This window comes from Rhincodon typus, chromosome 43 (assembly GCF_021869965.1).
Source record: "Rhincodon typus isolate 14 chromosome 43, sRhiTyp1.1, whole genome shotgun sequence".
In the NCBI taxonomy this organism is placed as follows: domain Eukaryota; kingdom Metazoa; phylum Chordata; class Chondrichthyes; order Orectolobiformes; family Rhincodontidae; genus Rhincodon; species Rhincodon typus.
Window position 1 is genome coordinate 4,425,417 of NC_063374.1, and position 21,087 is coordinate 4,446,503.

The window sequence follows — 21,087 nt, forward strand, 5'->3', positions numbered from 1 at the left end:
CCTCCCATTTCACATTCTCCACTTATCCCATCCATCTAGTGTCTCTCCTCTAGCGATTATCCTCACCTCTCTCCCTAAGCTTTGCCCACTTGTCCTGAGCTCTAACTTTACTCTGTTGTCCTTCCTCTGAGTTCTTTCGAAAGTTCCACTTCTAACCTTGTTTTTGGCCCCTCTACCAGCAGTGACAGAACTTTGAGTTACAGCATCCAATATGGTTCCCTACCATGTTTCCTTCATATATCTCTCCCAAATACGAGTACGTTCTATAGATTCATCCCACCCTAGTCACCCAGCTCCCTTAACTGTATCTCTCTTCCCTGTTCAGATGCATCAAAACCAGTTGGTTCAATGTGAGCTGTGGGGATGTTTGGCTCCAAAAAGTGCTGTGCAATTGACCATATTGAATGGCTAAGCAGTCTCAAAGGGCTGAATTCCTGCTCCTGGGTTTCTAATGGAAATGGTTAAACAATGAAGTGATAAAGGTTCTCGTCAATGGATAAGTAATCAAGCCCACAGTGTAGTTACTCGCCAACTCCCTGTCCACAGATACTTCAGTGCTTTTCAACATTGTGCAGCCCTAAGCTCTGGCTCACAAACGCAAAATTCTTGAAGCGCAAACTCACCATATGAGTTGACGGGCATCTTCAAATCCAATAGGCTGTGCTGGGATGGGTGATAAACCTTTGATATCAGATTCAACATGCCTCAAGGTATAATCTGTAAACAGGTGAACAGAATAACATGTGAGACTTGTTTACCGCTCATCTCATGTGTTTAGTTGGGTTGTCGAAGGCTCAATCAAACAGGGCCCTGACCAGCTGTCACATACATGGTCTGAAATAAATCTACAGGGTAAGTACTAAACAAAATTACACTGGGAACAGGCCCCCTACATGCTGATCAGATACAATGGGACCAGGCCCTGACCAGATACCATGGGACCAGGCCTCGGGCAGTGGCCTGCGATCAGGCCCCAAACAGAGATCTGGGACCTGGCCCTGACCAGAGAACCCTGGAATAAGACCCAAAAAGGGACCTTAGACCAGGGCCTGACCAGAGACCCTGGGACAAAGGCCCAAACAGAAACCCTGGGAGAATGCCCTCAGCTGAGACTCTGCAATAAACTCCTGAGCAGGGACCCTGGGATAAAGCCCTAATCAGAGAACTTAGGATAGGACCCTAAGCATAGACGCTGGGATAATGCCCTGAGCAGTGACTGTGAGATGAAGCCCTGATGAGACATCCTAGGCTTGGGAGCAGGCCCCAGAAAGAGAACCTGGGACTACAGGACCTCGACGGAGGGCCAAGCTGAGCCTTGAACAGAAATGATGGCATTGGGCCCTGACAACAGGGCCTGGGACTAGGTGGGGCTGTTGACTCTTTGGATCTAGGCTGGGGGTTTAACTCCTCAGACGAAGCCCCAGGGGAACAGTAGTGACCATACCTTTGGCAGGGTAATAGGGAGTCAGCTGGTCACCAAAATTGAGCTTGTAGGAGCCGCGCTCAACGCCAGAGGGGGGCAGATACCAGGAGTGGGGGTAGGTCTCATTTTTGTCATTTGTCTTCCCGTCATTCATATCAGCGGGATCAGTGTAAACGATGACTCCAATCACCCCAAACTTTGCACCATTTATACCCTGCCAGATAGAACAAAGACATCCTTTCAAACACACTCCATTAAAACCATTTTGATGGCAAAATCCTTGGGCGGTTTGAGGGGGAGGAAATGGAATGTGTGAGTGATGGTTTTGTAAAACAATCAAAACTTCCAACTTCTCATCCTGCTCTGCTTTCTATACACAATGGTGTTCCGGAAATGTTTCAGAACTTGGGTGTTTGGGCGTGGTGCGAGTAGGGAATGGTGGCTGTTTCTGGGGCAGGAAAGAAGGTTTGTTTGTGGGAACGGATTGGGTTGGCAACTAGAGTGAAGCATTCCTGCTCTTACAGATTCCAAAAGCTGTGATGAAAAGGTGGATACTTTTTCCAGAGTTGCCACTTCCATTCAACTTCCTTCCAAAGCATGGGAAACAGACCATCCATGGATCAAATGGGAAGACAGGTTAAACCCGAGGCCTGCAGAACCTATTAGCATCTTGAAATTAATCTGCTTCCTGGAGCTGACTGGGTGTCCACAGTCCCTCCTTCGTTTAAGTGGGGATTTTCACACCTCACCCCATCTCAATCTTCTGGGGGTTAACTCTGTACCAACACTCATCCTTCAAAATGCCACCCCCTCCATACAGCCCTCCTCCTTTGGGTTCCATGCACATAGCCACTGAGCTCTCCAGCAATACTCTGGTAAAGAGATGATCTTGCTCACTGCCTGGAGGATGGAGTGTTAGCATCCCAAGCTGGGAACAGAGTGCCACGGCAGCAATCACTGTGAGGGCAGGAGTCAGGTCCATTCAGAGATTTGGGTGAGCTGAGGCGGGGGGTGGTGGTGGTTTACTTGTGATCATGTATGTTCTAAAGTGCCACTCTCAGAATCAAAATTACTGCTCAGCTCTCTGGGAAACAGCTGATGTTGGCCACATCCAAAACAAACCCTGTAGAAATAATCTATTGAAGCATTAAAGATCTAGTTACCTAACTCTTCAACTGAAGACCATGCCTCCAATTCCCTAATTCCCCATGGAAGACCATTCCCTTTTACTCCCTAATTCTCCATCGAAGACCATCCTTCTAGATCCCTATCTCGCCATCAAAGACCATCCCTCTAGATCCCACCCCCCCTCAAAGAACATCCCTCTAGATCCCCATCTCCCTTTTAAAGAGCATCCCTCCAGATCTCCATTTCTCTATTGAAGACCATCCCTCTAGCTCCCTATCTTCCATCAAAGACCATCCCTCTAGTGCCTAATTCTCATTGAAGACCATCTCTTCTAGATTCCTATCTCCCCATTGAAGACCATCCTTCTTGTTTCTAATTCTCCATTGATGACCATCCATCTAGTTTCCAATCTCCCTACTGAAGACTATCCTCTAGTCCCTAATTCTACATCAAACACCATGCCTCTAGTTCCCTAAGTCCCTATCGAAGACTATCCCTCCAGTCCCCTAATTCTTCATCAAAGACCATCTTTCTAATCCCCTAACTCTCCCGTAACCCAATCTGCCTGCATCCTGACTTTGCCCACACTCAGCTCACTGAATGTTCCATATATTTATTTCTATGAGTAGGAAGTCCATCCATAATTCCATGTGAATTTTACATTTCATTATTCAAAGGAAATGTTTTCTTTGTACCTAACCTTTTAATTTTTACCTTTCACCATCCATTGCCCTGGTGCTTCTCCTAAGCCTGACTTGTTGGCCTTAGGTCAGTGGGTATCTCTTCACCCCCACCCCACTCCCCACCTCTCTCTCTCTCTCACACCCTTGAATCAGAGGGTTGTAGGTTCAAGCCCAACTCCAGAGTGTTGAGCCAATCATCCAGGCCGACACTCCTAGTGTGAGGTGCCGCCTTTTGGATGAGATGTTAAATTGAGGCCCCTTCCCTCCATCTGCCCTCTCAGGTGATGTAAAAGCTCCCTCAGACATTACTGGCAGAACAGCAGTGGTGGAGTAGGGAAGGGATGGAGTTCTTGCTTGGTGTCCTGGGGTCAATATTTGTCCCTCAACCAAAATCGATGAAAGAGATGAGTGGACATCAATGAAATATGGGTGTGTGTGTGTGTCTGTGTGTGTATGCTGTGATAGAGAGAGAGAAAAATTGACAGCTGTGTTTCCCACAGTCGACACACCTTCGGAAGTATTCCATTGGCCGCCTGGTGCCTTCAAGCTGTGAAAGGCGCTACAGAAGTTCTGGCCAGTTCTGGCCCTTGTCATCGATTTTGGGAGCCCATGGGCTTACCCTGGGGTGGGCACTGCCTTGCCAGGATTAGGAACCGGGCACACTGTTGTTGCTGGGTTCTGCCAAACCTCCGCCCCCCACCCCAAAGTCTCCCAAGGCTGTCAGAAAATGGTTGAGTATGTAGGATCTGTGTGTCATACATTCAAGCTCATTCACTGCTAAACACTGCTTCGCAGCCCCACTGCCACCATGCCCATCTACCCCCAACCAGTCCCCCTCCATTTAAATCTAAACATGACACAATAACCCCACCTTACCTTGTTGCCCCGACCAGTACCACCATATTTAACAATAGCAATTGTGTTGTTCAGGTTAATGGTTTGGTTCAAATGCTTGTAGTCTTCCATTGTCCCATAGTTCGCATAGACCAGCCTGCCCTGCGTTGGAAGGTGGGAGAGTGTATTACCACAGTATAACATTGCCATAACTTGTAATAAGTACCCCCTTCACAACTGAAAGCTGCAAACGAAAAGGCTCTTTAGCCCCTCAAGACAGTTCTGTCTATAAGTAATAAGTGCCACAAAACTACCATAGGCCATTGTGAAAACAAAAGTCCCTGTTGTCCGCTTTAGGGAGAGATGTCCCCTTCAGGGATGGAAATTTGTCATCCTTACCCCACATCCTGACAGCAGACTGACAGTGATTAGGAGGCAATGGCCTAGTGGTATTGTCACTGGACTGTTAACCTAGAGATCAAGATAGTGCTCTGAGGACGTGGGCTCAAATCCTGCCATGGGAGATGGTGGAATTTGAATCCCATAAACATCTGATGATGACCATGTATCCATTGCTGATTGTTGGGGGAAAAACCCATCTGGTTCACTAATGTCGTTTAGGGAAGAAACTACCATCCTTACCTGGTCTGGCCTGCATGTGACTTCAGACCCACACCAATGTGGTTGGCTCTCTGGGCAATAAATGCTGCCTAGCCAGTGATGCCCTCATCTCATGAATGAATAATAAAAAAAAAATTGACTTTTAACTACTGTCAAAGAGCAATTCAGAATGAGCACTAATGCTGGGCCTAGTCAGCGAGACCCACGTCACACACAAGAGTGCATTTTTAAAAATTCAATCATAAAATGGATGCATCACAAGAGGAGACCATTTGGCCCATCATGTTTGTGCCAGTGCTCCAATAGGAGCAATTCCCCCTGGAGCCACTCCCTTTACCTTCTCCCTGTAACCTGTGCCCATTATTTCTGTTCACATTATAATTTAATTCTCTCTTGAAAACTCCAGTTGAATCTGCCACACTCTCAGGCAGCGTATACCAGACCCTAACAGTCTTAAATAGACTCACAGAGATTTACAGCACGAAAACAGACACTTCAGTCCAACCCATCCATGCCAACCAAATATCCTAAACTGATATCATCCTATTTGCCAGCATATAGCCCATATCCCTATAAACCCTTCCTATTCATATACTCATCCATGTGCCTTTTAAATGTTGGAATTATACCAGCCTCCACCAATTCCTGTGGCAGCTCATTCCATACACGCACCACTCTCTGTGTGAAAAAGTTGCCCCTCAGGTCCCTTTTACATCTTTCCCCTCTCACCTTAAACCTATGTCCTCCAGGTTTGGACTCTCCTACTCTAGGGAGAAGACCTTGGCTTTTCACCCTATCAATGCTCCTCATGATTTTATAAACCATTATAAGGTCACCCCCCAGCCTCTGAGGCTCCAGAGAAACAGCCCCCAGCCTACTCATTAGGTTGAGGTTGTACAGGACGTTGTGAGGCCTGTTCTGGAGTACTGTCTGCAGTTCTGATTGCCCTGTTATAGGAAGGATAATATTAAGCTGGAGAGGGTTCAGAAAAGATTTACCAGGATGTTGCCTGGAAAGGAGAGGCTGGATTGGCTGGGACCTTTTTCACTGGAGCGTAGGAGGTTGGGGGATGACCTTATAGAGGTTTATAAAATCATGAGGGGTATAGATAAGGTGAATGGCAGGTGTCTTTTCCCTAGGGTGGGGATTTCAAAACTAGGGAGCGTATTTTTAAGGCAACAGGAGAAAGATTTATAAAAAGACATGAAGGGCAATTTTTTTACGTGTGTGGAATGAACTTCTAGAGGAAGTCATGAATGTTGCCATGGAAATGTATGTCTATCTTCATTCCCCAGGCAGTCTGTGGTGAGGTTTGAGATTGATTTTAGTGTTGCTGACAGCTAAGATCCCACTTCTGAAAAGATTGAACATGCTGCCGAGGCTCTTTATCTTGCCCTCATGGAAAAATGCAAGGATCCCGAATCATTTGATCTTGGAAATCTTGCATCTGTCCTGCGGAGTGCAGGATGAGAATCGTTGAAAGCAACATGTTCCTCTGTCCCACAATGTTCTACCCATTTCCAACAGGCAAACCTTGGGGGTTCCTGCGGGTGCGAACGCTGCAAAGGGCTGGACCACGTCTGGGTCCAGCTGGTCCTTAGTGTAATTCAACTCCTTCATCCGTGACTTGAAGAGTTCCGTTCCATTTGGTGAAACTGTAGAAACAGAAAGACTGGCATGAATCCAGGGATTTCTCTAGAGTATTTCAGAGCATGTCACAATCAGCTGAGTACTTTCCAAAGAGGAGTTACTGGTAGCCAATGGGCCATCAAATACAGGCAAAGATACGAGGAGCAAATTTGTGAGGAAGTTATAGAGAATTGCGGAAGTGTGGAATTATAATGAGGTACTATAACTGTCCTCATGTAGGTCAGGATAGTAATAACGTAAAGGGCAGAGGGAGGGAGAATTTCCTAGACCAGTATGTCAATCTAAGGAGGAATTGCTGAATCTGGATCAGGTAATCATTAAGTGACACCCAAATTCAGTCACAGCAATGGGTATCATCCACACTGCAGCAACTCACTAAAGGTCCTGCAACAACACTTTCCAAACCTATGGCCACTACCAAAGTTCCCTCTAAACTGCGCAAACAATAGAGTTTTTGTAAAGAAAATTTTGAGGCTGAAGATCTGCTCATGGGAAACAAAGAGATGAAGCAAAGTAGTCCTAAACTTAAATGTTTCTGCAAAAGTTTAAGAATGGGCTTTTAACCTATGGTTAAAACAAAGATTCAACATTTTATTTTGTAATCAAAGAAAACATTTGTTAGAGAATAAGGCCCTGTCAAACAGAGTAATCTAAGCTCACCTTGGAAAAGGGCATGCAAGAAATTGCGAACCATTAACTTGCATTGGAGTGAGAACAGAATTTGGCAAATCAATGAGAATTACACGTCAGCTTCCAAGTTGTTTGAATTTGGGTTGCTGCATTTATGTAGCAGTGCAAGTTCTGGTTTGGAAACCTGCTTTTATAAACTTACCGACTTAAGTAGAGCTCATGGCTACATAAATGTCTGATAACATTCAGATCCAAATTTAAGGAATTAAATCTCAGGATTAAGGGAATGGATCTATCCTGGGTAAACTGGACTCAAAGATCAGCAGGTAAACATGTAACGGAACAGGGTTGCCTTTAAAGAGGAGATGGCTCGGGTATTGTTGGGGTATACTTCCATGATGGAGAAAGCTGGGACACACAGAAACAGAAGTCTCTTGATGGCAAGAGAGATGGAGAGCTAGATGAAACAAAAAAAGCGCATGATATGACACATAGCAAGTTGATAATATAAGTATAAAGCAGGCTGAATATAGGAAGTGTGGGGGAAGGATAAAGGAAATCCAGGAGACAGAGACAGTATAAGTTAAAAACTGGCAACCGAGGTAAAAGGAAATTCACAAATCTTCCATATATATATAAATAACATAAAGGCAGAAAAGTGCTGATTGAGGTCTACATATGGAGGTAGAGAGTTTGGCTGAGATATGAAATGAGAACTTCGCATCTGTCTTTGACAAGGAAGAAGACTTGCCCAAGTCTTAGTGAAAGAGCAAGCAGTCAAGACAATGAATGGGGTAATATTGACAGAGAAGGAATTAGAGGGATCCATTGTTTAAATCACTGGAACCAGACAAGTTGTCTCTAAGAATACTGAGGTCAATAAGGGTGGAAGTTGCTGAGGCACTGATATAACCTTCCAATCCTCCTCAAATGCTGGGCTGATGCCAGACGAGTGGAGAATCCTGTTCAAGAAAGTTGTAAGAATAAACCCAGAAACTACAGGCCAGTCAGCTTAACTTCAGTGGTGGAAAAGTTTTGAGTTGATAATCTGATGACACAATTAATAATCACTTGGACTGGTGCAAATCAGTAAGCGAACAATAGTACAGATTTGTTAAAGGAAAATCATCCTTCATTATTGCGTGAGGTAGCAGCGAGGGCTTTGGGGCTGTTGTGGCACAGTGGCAGTGTCCCTATCTCAAGGCCAGAAGATCCGGGCCAAGTTCCACCTGCCTCAGACATGTGTCATGACATGTCTGAACAGACAGATAAAAAATATCAACAGCAAGTATGAATGTGATGAGGTTGATGGGTTGTATATGAACTTTGAAAAGGCTGCAGAGAAAAGACAGGGGATTGCAACTAGCTAAGCTGTTCCTACAGAGAACAGACATAGATATAATGGGCTAAAAATAATTGCTACAATTACTTCATGATTTTCACACAGCAGGTTCCTACAAATAACAATTTCCTGGAACTCCCTCCCCAAGGGCATTGTGGGTCTATCTACACCACATGGACTACAGTGGTTCAAAAAGGCAGGTCATCACCACCTTCTCAAGGGGCGACAAGAGACAGGCAATAAAAGCTGGCCCAGCCAGCGACATCCACATCCCATGAGTAAACAAACAAAAAGTGATACTTTCTGGATAATCTGTTAATGAAGTCAATTGTACTGAATTTACACTGAGGGTTAAACATTGAACAAGACACAGGGCACAATGCCCTCATTTTTCTTCTCATTGAATACTCCAATCCCAGCCATTCACCCCATCTCATGATGTCCATCATTCCACCTTTGGTTGTCATGCTTCCAGCTGCATAGGCTGCTGGTCTCTGGGATTCCCTCTCAAAATCTCTTTGACTCTCTGCCTCACTCTAGTCCAGTAAGTACTTCTTCAGTCAGGTTTTTTTTTGGTCATTTGTCCAAATATCTCCTTCCGTGGCTTGAGGGGAGACAGTAGTGCAGGGCTAATATCAGTGAACCAATAATCACAGGGCCCCAGCAAATGCTTGTCAAAACCTGTCACTGCAATTATAAAATTTTAATTTGATTAATGAATCTGGAAATATAAGGTTGTAGTAATGATGGCCATGAAGCTACCACTGAAGAGGTATCCAACCCCATGCTGCCCATGTACTGGGAGTGTTTGATGGGGACAGTGTAGAGGGAGCTTTACTCTGTATCTAACCTTGTATCTGTCGCTGTCCTGGGAGTGTTTAATGGGGAGAGTGTAGAGAGATCTTTACTCTGTAACTAACACCCTGTGTCTCTGTCCTGGGGAGTGTTTGATGGGGACAGTTTAGAGAGAGCTTTACTCTGTAGCTAATACCGTGCTGTCCTTGTACTGGGAGTGTTTGATGGCATCAGTGTAGAGACAGTTTTACTCTGTATCTAACCCCGTGCTGTCCCTGTTCTGGGAGTGTTCGATGGGGACAGTATAGAGAGAGCTTTACACTAAATCCAATTCCTGCAGATTTGCGTGACTAGACAGTGCAGGGAAAGCTTTACTGAGTCTAATCTGTGCTGGGATGTTTGATGTGGTTGCTGAAGAGGATGTTCTTACCTACAGTTACACTGTTAGGTTTGTTCTTCTGCGGAAAAGACAACCACACATTGTACGTCACGTTGTTTGCTTCATCCAAACCCGTCTCTTTGTTCCGCCATCTGTCTAACATCAAGTTGACCAGTTCAATATCCCCTTCAGTTGTAGCCATATGTGGCTTTTTAGATAGTTCCCTATGTCAGGAAAATTCAATACAGCACATGAATGCCCAGAGCATCAATCCAAATACATACATACAATAATTGAATAGATATCTTGTGGCATTGTGAGTCAGTGCATTTGCTGCCGTTTTCAAATCGCCAAATGATTCCCCATTTCACATAATCCAACTTCTTTCTCAATAAGGATCTGTATGCAACATGACCTGTCCTAAAGTGACAAAACTTAAATCACATAAATAGACACATTGCATGGACAACTAGAGGCTAATCACTTTAATAAATAGTGCATAGAACAGTACAGCACAGGAACAGGCCCTTTGGCCCACCATGTCTGTACCAACCATGATGCTATCCTAAATTAATCCCATTCACCTGCACATGATCCGTATTCTGTTTTTCTCTGCCTACTCACGTGTCTGTCTAAATGCCTCTTAAATTTTGCTATTGTATTTGCTTCTACCACCTCCCCTGGCAGCACATTCCAGGTACCTACTACCCTGTAAAACACTTTCCTCACACATCTCCTTTACCTCCGTCACCTTAAACCTATGCCCCCTAGTATTTGACATTTGCACCCTGGGAAAACGATTCCAACTATCCACCCCATCCATGCCTCTCACAATTTTATATATTGCTATCAGGTTGCCCACTGAGCCTCCAACAATCCAAGTTTGTCATTCCTCTCCTTATAGCAAATACACTTCAATCCAGGCAACATCCTGGTATACCTCTATTGCACCCTCTCCAAAGCCTCCACATCTTTCTTATTGTGTGGCAATCAGAACTACCCACAGTACCCCAAATGTGGCCTGACCAAAGTCTTATATAGTTGCAACATGACTTGCCAAATTCTAAACACAATGCCCCAACTGACGAAGGCAAGGATCCTGTACAAAATTTTCCCCATCTTATCCACTTGTGTTGCCACTTTCAGGGAGGTATGGCCTTAGACCCCAAGATCCCTCTCTATGTCAATGGTCCTAAGGGTCTGGCCATTTACAGCGTACCTTCCTCTTGCATTTGACCTCGCAAACTGCATCACCTCACACTTGTCTGGATTAAACTCCATTTGCCTTTTCTCCACCCAATTTTCCAGCTGCATATCCTGCAGCATCCATCAAAATCCTTCCTCACTATCCACCACATTATTAATTTTCATGTCATCTGCAAATTTACTAACCAGACCATCAACATTTTCATCTAAATCATTTATCTATACATTAAAAACACCATTGGTCACAGATTTCGTGTCAGAAAACAACTATCCTCTATCTTCTATGGCCAAGCCAGTTTTGTATCCACTTGCCAACTCACTATGGATTCCATGCGATTTGATTTTCTGGACCAGCCCACCATGTCGAATTCTTTAGAAAAGTCTAGGTAGAAAGCATCCACTGCCTTAACCTAATCAATCATCATCGTCAATTCCATTCCAAAACTCCATTCCAAAACTCCATTAAGTTTATGAGACAAGGCCTCCCCAGCATTAAGCCATGCTGACTATCCCTAAAAAGGCCTATAATTTCCTGGATTATCCCTGTTGCCCTTCTTGAACAAAGGAAAAACAACATTGGCCAGTCTCCTGTGACCTTGCCTGTGGCTAAAACGGGTAAAAGATTTCTGTCAAGGCCCGAGCAATCTCTTCCCTTGCCTCCTTCAGTATCCTGGTACAGATCCCCTCAGCCACTGAGGACTTATCTAGCTTAATTTTTTCAAGATACCCAAAACCATATCCTCCTCAATACTGATATACCCTAGAAGAATAAACAAACGTCTCTCGAGACTTACCATCATCCATGTCTTTCTCCTTGATGAATGCCGATGTGATGTATTCATTAAGGACCTCACCCACTCCCTCTGGCTCCACACATAAATTCCATCCTTTGTCCTTGAGTGGACCTACCCTTTCCCTAGGTACCCATTTTTTCCTAATATATGTATAAAATGTCTTGGGATTCTCTTTAATCCTACTTTCCAAGGACATATCATGGCCCCTTCAGGCCCTCCTAATTTCTTTTCTAAGTTCTTTTCCGTTTCCTTTATAGTCTTCAAGGGCCTTGTTTGTTTATGTTTCCTAAACCTTACATTACCTCACAGGAACATGCTGGTCCTGAACTTTGGTCAACTGGCCTTTAAACGACTCCCACATATCAGATGTGGATTTACTTTCAAACAGCTGGCCCAATCCAATTTTTCCAGTTCTTGCCTAATACTGTTATAATTAGCCTTCCCTCAATTTAGTCCTTTCACCTGAGGACCAGGTTTATCCTCTTCCATAACTACTTTAAAACTTACAGAATTATGATCACTATTCCTAAATGCTGTCCCACTGAAACTTCGATCACCGGGCCTGGCTCATTCCCAAATACAAGATTTAATATGGCTCCTTCCCTAGCTGGATTGTCCATACATAGAATCCCTACAGTGTGGAAGCAGGCTATTCAGCCCATCGGGTCCACACCGACCTTCCAAAGAGCATCCAACCCAGAATCACCTCATACCCTATCTATATAACCCTGCATTCCCTATGGTTAAGCTATCTAATCTACACATCTCTGGACACAATGGGCAATTTAGCATGGCCAATCTCACATCTTTGGACTGTGGGAGGAAAGTTGAGCACCCGGAGGAAACCCACCCAGACACAGGGAGAATGTGCAAACTCCACACAGACAACACCCAAGGTGGAATTGAACCCGGGTCCCTGGTGCCATGAGGCAGCAATGCTAACCACTGAGCCACAGTGCCACCCCATATTGTTTCCAGAATCTCTCCTGGATGCACCCAACAAATTCTGCCCCATCTAAGCCCCTAGCACTAAGGGTGTCACAACGATGCCACCTGAAGGCTGGAGGAACAGCACCTCATATTCCACCCTGGATGCCTACAACCCAATGGTCTCGATGTGGACTTTACTAGCTTCAAAATCTCCCCACCCCCGATCTCATCACAAGACCAGTAACCCTCTCTCATCCCCGCCTCCTTGACCTGTCCGTCTTCTCTCCCACCTATCCACTCCACTACCCACCTTCTATCACCGCGTCCTCTCTCTATTTATTTCAGAGCCCCCTTCCCCTCCCCCATTTCTGAAGAAGGGTCCAGACCCGAAACATCAGCTTTCCTGCTCCTCTAATGCTGCCTGGCCTGCTGTGTTCCTCCAGCTGCACACCTTGTTATCTCAGACTCCAGCATTGGCAGTTCCTTCTATCTCATCTTTATTTTTGTGTTTTTTTAATTGTGGATTAAAATGAAAGAGGAACTAGTTAAAAACCAGGGATTCACAAGGATTGCTGCACGGTTTGAAAGCCAGTAACCTGATAATTGTTGTGAATACTGTTTGTACAGCTGTGGGTTACAGCAGTGTTTGCAGACAAACTGGAGCTGAGGGATCATGTACAAATGGAGTTTTAGTTGGCATCAAGGAGTAGATCAGTTCATGGACCTAGTCACCAGTTACCAATGATAAAGCTCTCCTGCGTGTCAACAACTGTGTGCTTGATTCTCAGGTAGCTGAACAACATTGGGCTTGCAATCAGATACAGAAAAGCCTTTGGACCATCACCAGCTCAGGAGCTCTCTCTCTCTGTTTTTCTGCAGTAAGCCACTTTAAGCCTGAAGAAAACCAATTAATCCTTCCTTCAGAAGTTGCTGTAAGCTGTGAATTTTAATTAGTAAAGCAGAGACTTTTCATAAGTGAACCAGCCACCACGTGCTTCTTACAAAGTATCTGGTTAAAAAAGGAAAACTGAGAAGCAGCATTCTGACTGGTACAAGAACTATCTCAACAGATCCTGTGAACAATGACCACTGAACTGTTTTCCTTCTGTCCATAACACCAGTTTTCTTTTTATTCCCTTGTCTATCCATGTGTAAAAGAGAGTTTATAAGGAGTTTTAATTGGTAGAGTTATATGCTGAAGGTTTCTAATTGTTCATCTTTAGCTAGGGTCTATTTACCTTGAATAAATAGTCGTTCTTGTTAAGTACAGAAACCTGGTCCTTGCTTCATATCAACCTGGGTCTAAAAGACAGGTAAATTGGGGAACTTTTACTTACTTTTTAACATTTTTAACTTTTGTCATGACTCTAGGAACAGCAGGAGCTTGATTCCCAAGTGAGGTGCGACACTTTGCTAACTACCCATTCAATATGTTACTTATGCACTCCCCTGTCAGGTTTCCTTGTTCCTGAACACTCTTCAGAACTATGCCATTGAGTTCATACTGCCTCTTCACAATCCTTTCTGTCAAATTGCATCATTTCATACTCATCATTAAAGAATGCAGAGATGTTAGTGTATTGGTAATACCAGGTTAGTTATCCAGAGGCCTGCAATAGTTGATACGATTTATGGAGATACTGTCTTATGGAGGAGCAGTTGAGCAGGTTGGGTCTATGCTCATTGGGATATAGAAGAATGATAGACAACTTTATTGAAACATACAAAATTTTAGAGGACATGACAGGATAGATGTAGAAAGGTTGTTTCCCTTTATGGGAGAGTCTAGGGCCAGACAGTATAATCTCAGGGTAATGGTCACCCATTTAGGACAGAGATAAAGAGGAATTTCTTTCAAAGGGTAGGGAATTTTACCACAAGGGCTGTTGAGGCTAGGTCATTAGGCATATTCAAGGCCGAGAGACAGATTTTTAAACAGTAAGGGAATCGAGGGTTATGGGAAAAGGCAGGAAAGTGGAGTTGAGGATTATCAGATCAGCCACGATAACATTGAATGGCTGAACAAACCCGATGGGCTGACGGACAAGCTTCTGCTCCCGTGTCTTACAGTCTTATTTGTATGGCTCCCTTTGGAAAGTTCCAAATGAATCTGCTTCAGCGGCCCTTCAGGCATTGTTCCACATCACACTCACTGTTTGAACCAACAGTTAATCAGTAAATCAAAGTAGTAAATCAAAATAGCCTGGAAGTGTGGTGGAGATGATTCAATTGAGGAATTCAAGAAGGCCTTGGACAACAATCGCAAAAAGATAGTGCACAAGGGTGCGGGATAAAAGCAGGAGATTGGCACTAGGTAATTGTATTCAATTAATGAGCTGGTGCAGGCACAATGGATCAAATGGACTCCTTGTGTACTGTAATAATTCTGTGAATAGCCAAACCACATTGGCTTTTTTTTGCTGATTATCTCAGATCTTGTCCCTCTGGTTATCCATCCTCCGTGGTCACTGCCAATGACTTCTCACTATCAACGCTCTTCATGACTTCACACACCTCTGTTAAATCTTCCCCTTAGCCTTCTCTGCTCCAAGGAAAGCAGTACCAGCTTCTCCAATCTCTTCATATCCCCTGAAAGCCCTCATCCCGGGTAAATATCTACTGTACCCTCGTCATAACCTTGATGTCCTTCCTAAGGTCTGGTGGCCAGAATTGGACACATCTCTGGTTTCAGCTACCCCATTCTCTCCTCCTCCACACCCATACCTCAAATTTTCCTCGATCCGCTTGTTGTCAATCTCATTCATGAAGTGCTGGATGAGGGACTCGTCAATGTCTGCTATGGAGCCATGCCCCTGTTCTGTGTTTTTTGGGATGGCATAGTGGCCAATCAGGAGTCCTATGGCAAGGGCAACGGCTCCGGTGATTCCAGTGATCAGAGCGATGTGCCAGGTCTTCATCCTCAACCGTGGATCTCAGCAAAGTAACAACAAGCTCGAATCCGCGAGGTAGCCTACCTTCTGCTCGTATGCAGATCTGGCCGTCTTGTGCCAACAGAAGGCTTCATCTGATTGGTCATATCAGGCTAATATGTAACCTGTAGTTATCGATTAGCAACCGCCTGACATTTTTATACAGATAAGGCTCAGGCAACGCAATCGTGAAACTGTGATGATCAGCAACCTGCTTTAGACTTTGAACACCATAACCCCAGCGTAGAGTAACATGTTATCCGTGTCTTATGATAAAGAGATCCCAAGCTGGATGGTGAAGTATGAAAGTAGATGCACATACTCTTTCTTGAAGTGTGAATTAGTTTATTTATAGAATGTAGCATTACAATATGTCAACCTCCTAACTGCTAACCCAGTGTCCCAGTAGTGTCTATTTGTATGCGTTCAAAGTACTCAAACAATCAATACTGTCCACCTCCTATAGGAATATAGAAACATTAGGAACAGGCCTTTCAGTCCTTGAGCCTGTTCTGCCATTCAATGACACCATGGCTGATCTGTAGTCTAACTTCACATACTTGCCTTTGGACCATATTCATTAATACCTTTGCTGAACAAACTTATATCTCCCTCAGATTTAAAACTAACAACTGATCGAGCATCAACTAGTCACAATGTTTAAAAGACATTTAGGTAAAGTACATGAATAAGAAATACTTGGAGTGATATGGGCCAAGCACAGGCAGGTGGGACGAGCTTAGTTTGGAATTATGGCATGGACTGGTTGGACCAAAGGATTTGTTTCTGTGCTGCATGACTCTATAAATGACATTTGTGGAAAAGAGTTCCAAACACCTAACATCCTATTTGTCTGGAAGTGATTCCTAACATCTCTCTTGAACAGTCTGGCCCTAATTTCACAAAATTCTCCCCTCCACCCCCTGTAGAATCACCAACCAGCAGGCATAGCTTATCTTTATCAACACTGTCTTTTCCTGTTTGTATCGTGAAGACTTCGATGACACTTACAAGCCCTGTGAATACTCCATGCTATTTCAGCGAGAGGATGAACACACTGTCTGCCAGCTTGGAGGGCATCAGATTGCTCTTGATCAACATGAATACATCGTGGGCAGTAATGATGGATATGGAGTCGCCCCCGTCTCCCCTGAAAGGGGAAAAATAAAAGTTTAAATAATCTTAGGCAGGACAGAATTTGGAGCAACAATGCAGCTTCAGAAAAGTAGTTGAATTAATCCATCAAGAGGTCAGACATATTGACAGAACAAAGGAGAAAGGGATTAGAACAAATGATCATGTCCCAGAGTTAGAAAGAATTACGCAGGACAGGGAAATAATATCACAGGGAAATAAAGTCCACGTTGATACCATTGGGCTGCAGGGTTCCCAAGCGGAATATGAGTTGCTGTTCCTGCAACCTTCGGGTGGCATCGTTGTGGATTTCACAAGCTTCAAAATCTCCCCTCCCCCTACTGCATCCCAAAACCAGTCCAGCTCGTCCCCGCCTCCCTAACCTGTTCTTCCTCCCACCTATCCCCTCCTCCCACCTCAAGCCGCACCCCCATCTCCTACCGACTAACCTCATCCCGCCCCCTTGACCTGTCGATCATCCCTGGACTGACCTATCCCCTCCCTAACTCCCCACCTACACTCACCTTTACTGGCTCCATCCCCGCCTCTTCGACCTGTTTGTTTCCTCTCCACCTATCCTCTCCTCTATCCATCTTCTATCCACTTCCCACTCTCTCCCTATTTATTTCAGAATCCCCTTCCCCTCCCCCTTTTCTGATGAAGGGTTTAGGCCCGAAACGTCAGCCTTTCTGCTCCTATGATGCTGCTTGGCCTGCTGTGTTCATCCAGCCCTGCACCTTGTTGTCTCGGAAGCTATTGATTTGTTTGCGTGCAAATTAAATACTTGTAGACCTTTTCACAGAGCATCATTCTGGAGCACACAAAATGAGACATTGGAGGCTTGCCATGCCATGTGATAAGTGCAACATGGTCTGGAGGAACAGTTGACTTCGGGTGCATTGTTTTGGTCATTCAAATGGTCTATTTCTGCTCCTATGCCCTATGGTTTCCAGAGCAGTTCACCACTGAAGGTTGCTTCTTCTCATGCCTGGGCCTAATGAACATGAACTGGTAGAGGCTGATTGCTGTGAGTAGTCAACGCCTTCAGACTGGATCAGGAATCATGAAGGCTATAATGCCAGGGTAAGGAACATCTCTTGAAAAGGAATCTGGGCATGGGGGATGCTCATCTTCTGCTCCATGTTAGAACAACACAGGAAATATTAGGGAAGGGGGCATCTCAAGAGTATCGGGAATGAAAGCTAGTTTGAAGAGCAGGTGCCAGTCTTGAGGTTAGTACTTGATCATACAAAAGTGATAAAAGTTATAAAGTTCAAAAGATGTGGGATGGAGAAGTTCCAATTTCATGGGACACTGATAGCAGTATTGTCCTAAGGAATCAGCTATGACATCAGTTCGGGCTAGGACCAAGGTCCTAGTGGAATGGATAATTAGGGTTGCAAGTACAACTTTAAGATAGTAACAAGGTGGGAGGGACAGCACAGAAGGAGGCCACTGTGGCTGCATAAACTATCTGAAGGAACAATTTACACTGCCATTCTCCCTACAACCCTGCATGTATTTCCTTTTCATTTAACAGTCTAATTCCCTTCTGGTTACGTCAAAGTTGCTTCCAACATAGTCTCAGGCAATGCTTTCCAGATGCTAACCACTCGCTATATGATTTTGGTTATTTTACCTGCAAAGACCATAGTCTTTTTCTTTTGACTGAAATACAAAAATAACTGTTTTAAAAATGAAACAAGATTGTTGAGTGATTGCTGCAGTGTTTGGAAAGCATTAAACCTGACACTGTAAGTGCTGTTTGAACACTTGCTAGTGTTGAGTAATGTTTGAAGAGAAGTTTGCAGAGGCAGAGTCAAGGGCTGTATACAAATGAAGAAGGGGCAAGAAACAGATATCTGATTAGATTGTAGATTAGTGACCAGTTATGGATGAGAAAGGCATTCTGCCTGTCAACGCCCATGTAATTGGCTCCCAGATAGCTAAACAGCTTGGCACTGTGAACAAGATAGGGAAAAGCTATCAGTCCTCCACACTCTCTTGAGCTATGTTCTGTGCTGTAAAAAAGTAAAACAATTTAAGCCAAAACAAAACTTTCAGCAATTGCTATAAGCTGTAACATTTAATTAATAAGTCGCAGATCTTTAAAATGTGAACCAGTCATACTGTGCCTCCTACAAACAAGTGAAAGTATCTGTAGAAAGAAGATCAGGAAGCAGTGTTCTTATCAGCACAAGAACCATCTCAGCAGATCTTGTAGACAGGAACCACTGAACTGCTGCCCCAGTCTTCCCCTTTACCCATATCACCCGTGTTTTTTTTTTCTGACTGTGTCCGACTGTGTGTGTGTTTGTGTGTAAATGGGAACTTATAAGGGATTTAGAGTTTCAACTAGTATTCAATTAGTATTTATCTAGTCATTTTAACTATGCTGACAATTCAGTTGTTTACCTATAGCGAGAGTCTTATTTACTTGTAATACAAAGGAATTCTTATCAAGTACAGAAAGCTGGTCCATAGTTCCTTCAGCCTGGATCTAAAAGACTGGTAAATTGGGAAAACTTGCATACTTTTAAAAATCTTTAACTTTTGTGGTGACTCAGGAGTAGTGGGGCTTGATTTTCAGTGCACTAATGCAATCAGGCAAAACATGCCAATTACTTCAAACCTGTACCCTCTCATTCTTGATTCCTTCATGAGTAAGAACAGTTTTGCCTGATCCACTCTGTTGAGACCCCTCATGATTTTGATTGACAGTGCAATTGGAAAACTTACTGCCAAGGTATTGTTAGTTCCCCATTCCATGCCTCTCGTGCTGTATCCATTTCATTCCTTCTGTTCTTCTCAACCCCATGCCTTCTTCCTGAGCCACTACCTTCTTCCCATTCTTTCCATTCATTCCATTCATCCACCCCATGTCTCCCAGTCCCTATGCCGCACACTCTACCCCATTAAAATTGTATGTTCAGTCAAATTGTTTGGTTTCTTTGCAAATATATAATTATTAGATCTTCTGCTGAAACAGAATTTTAAGAACTATATTGTGAGGGCTTAAAGAGGTCAAAAGTATATGAAGAGAGAGCTGGAATGGGATAATGAGTTGGATGATCAGCCAATTCTTTCTAACTCTGGGACATGATCATTTGTTTTAACCCCTTTCTCCATTGTTCTGTCAATACATCTGACCGCTAGATGGATTAATTCAACTACTTTTCTGGCGGAGAAGACTTGAGGGGCTGAAAGACCTGCTCCTGTATCTATGATATTCAGTTCACCCAGGCACTACCCATTATCCAAAACAGTACAGAAGCCAAAACTAAACTTGTTTGTTGTCACAGATGTCCAGGGCAGCCTCCACAAGTTCATTTTAAACTGTCTTCTGGCCACAGTCATTGCTTAACCCTGGTTGCCCTTGAGAAGGTGGGGAGTGGTGGGTCTTCCCCTGAACTGCTATGTTCGATGTTGTGAAGATGCTCCCAGAGAACTGTTAGGGATGAAGTTCCAGGAGTTTGACCCAGCTATGTTGAAGTAATGGTTGATATCTGTCCAAATTGGCATGGTACATATCTCGGGGAGAAAAGTAGGATGTTGTGGCATTCCTATGCTGTTGGTGCTCTTGTCCTCTGTGACGGAAGCCTCAGGAAGCCTCAATTGATTATTCTGGGGCAGCATGTAGATGCTACACACTGTAGCCATGGAGCATCAATGATGGGGTAGGCACTGATACATTGGATATGGAATCCAATGGCAGTGCCACTGATCATGGGAACTGCTTTGCCTCGGACAGGATTTCTCCAAATCTCCCCCAGCAAGGTGAGTGACGAGTACTCCATCTGACTTGACCTAGAACCTGTGGGGCGTGCATTGACTTTTGGGGGTGTTGGAAGAGGAGGTTTATTTTGTTTGCCTCAAAAACCTGATGGAGACATTTGAAAGCTTCACTGATATTTATGCACTCGAATTGGAGATACACTCTTCCTGTGGGAAAAATGGATCTGCTTGAGCTGTCACAATATATTTTACATATGCACCACATTATTTGAATGTACAAATCATTTATGACTTATGTGATTCCATTTATCTGTTCCTGGTCAAATTCCATCTATGACATTTAATAGTAAATTACCGCCAGGGCATATGCACAGAAAGGAAGGGAGATAAACAGATAACCAACTGCTATGTCTTTAACTTGTTTTAGAGGAACATGTAATCTTTGCTAACGGGTACACTTTATCTGTTTATTGCACCAATATAATGGCTTAATGACTCGGGATGACAAGTCCAGTCTTTTCTTGTCAAAAGAGTTTTATTTTCTGGGCCTAGCATTGTTCACATGGCAGTGATATTATTTCCCTGTCCTGCGTAATTCTTTCTAACTCTGGGACATGATCATTTGTTCTAATCCCTTTCTCCTTTGTTCTGTCAATATGTCTGACCTCTTGATGGATTAATTCAACTACTTTTCTGAAGCTGCATTGTTGCTCCAAATTCTGTCCTGCCTAAGATTATTTAAACTTTTATTTTTCCCCTTTCAGGGGAGACGGGGGCGACTCCATATCCATCATTACTGCCCACGATGTATTCATGTTGATCAAGAGCAATCTAATGCCCTCCAAGCTGGCAGACAGTGTGTTCATCCTCTCG

General features: G+C 43.9%; 1 protein-coding gene across 1 annotated transcript in view; it reads right to left on the reverse strand.

Annotated features, from left to right (window-relative positions):
- The window catches only part of naaladl1 (N-acetylated alpha-linked acidic dipeptidase like 1), a 41,639-nt gene extending 26,306 nt beyond the window's left edge, over positions 1-15,333 (reverse strand). The window contains exons 1-6 of the mRNA XM_048619782.1: positions 15,140-15,333; positions 9,537-9,709; positions 6,223-6,344; positions 4,111-4,230; positions 1,445-1,637; positions 624-717 (exon numbers count right to left, since the gene is read on the reverse strand). Of these exons, the coding sequence (XP_048475739.1) occupies positions 624-717; positions 1,445-1,637; positions 4,111-4,230; positions 6,223-6,344; positions 9,537-9,709; positions 15,140-15,333 (896 nt within the window). The remainder of the gene's footprint in view (positions 1-623; positions 718-1,444; positions 1,638-4,110; positions 4,231-6,222; positions 6,345-9,536; positions 9,710-15,139) is intronic.
- Positions 15,334-21,087: the final 5,754 nt, after the last annotated feature.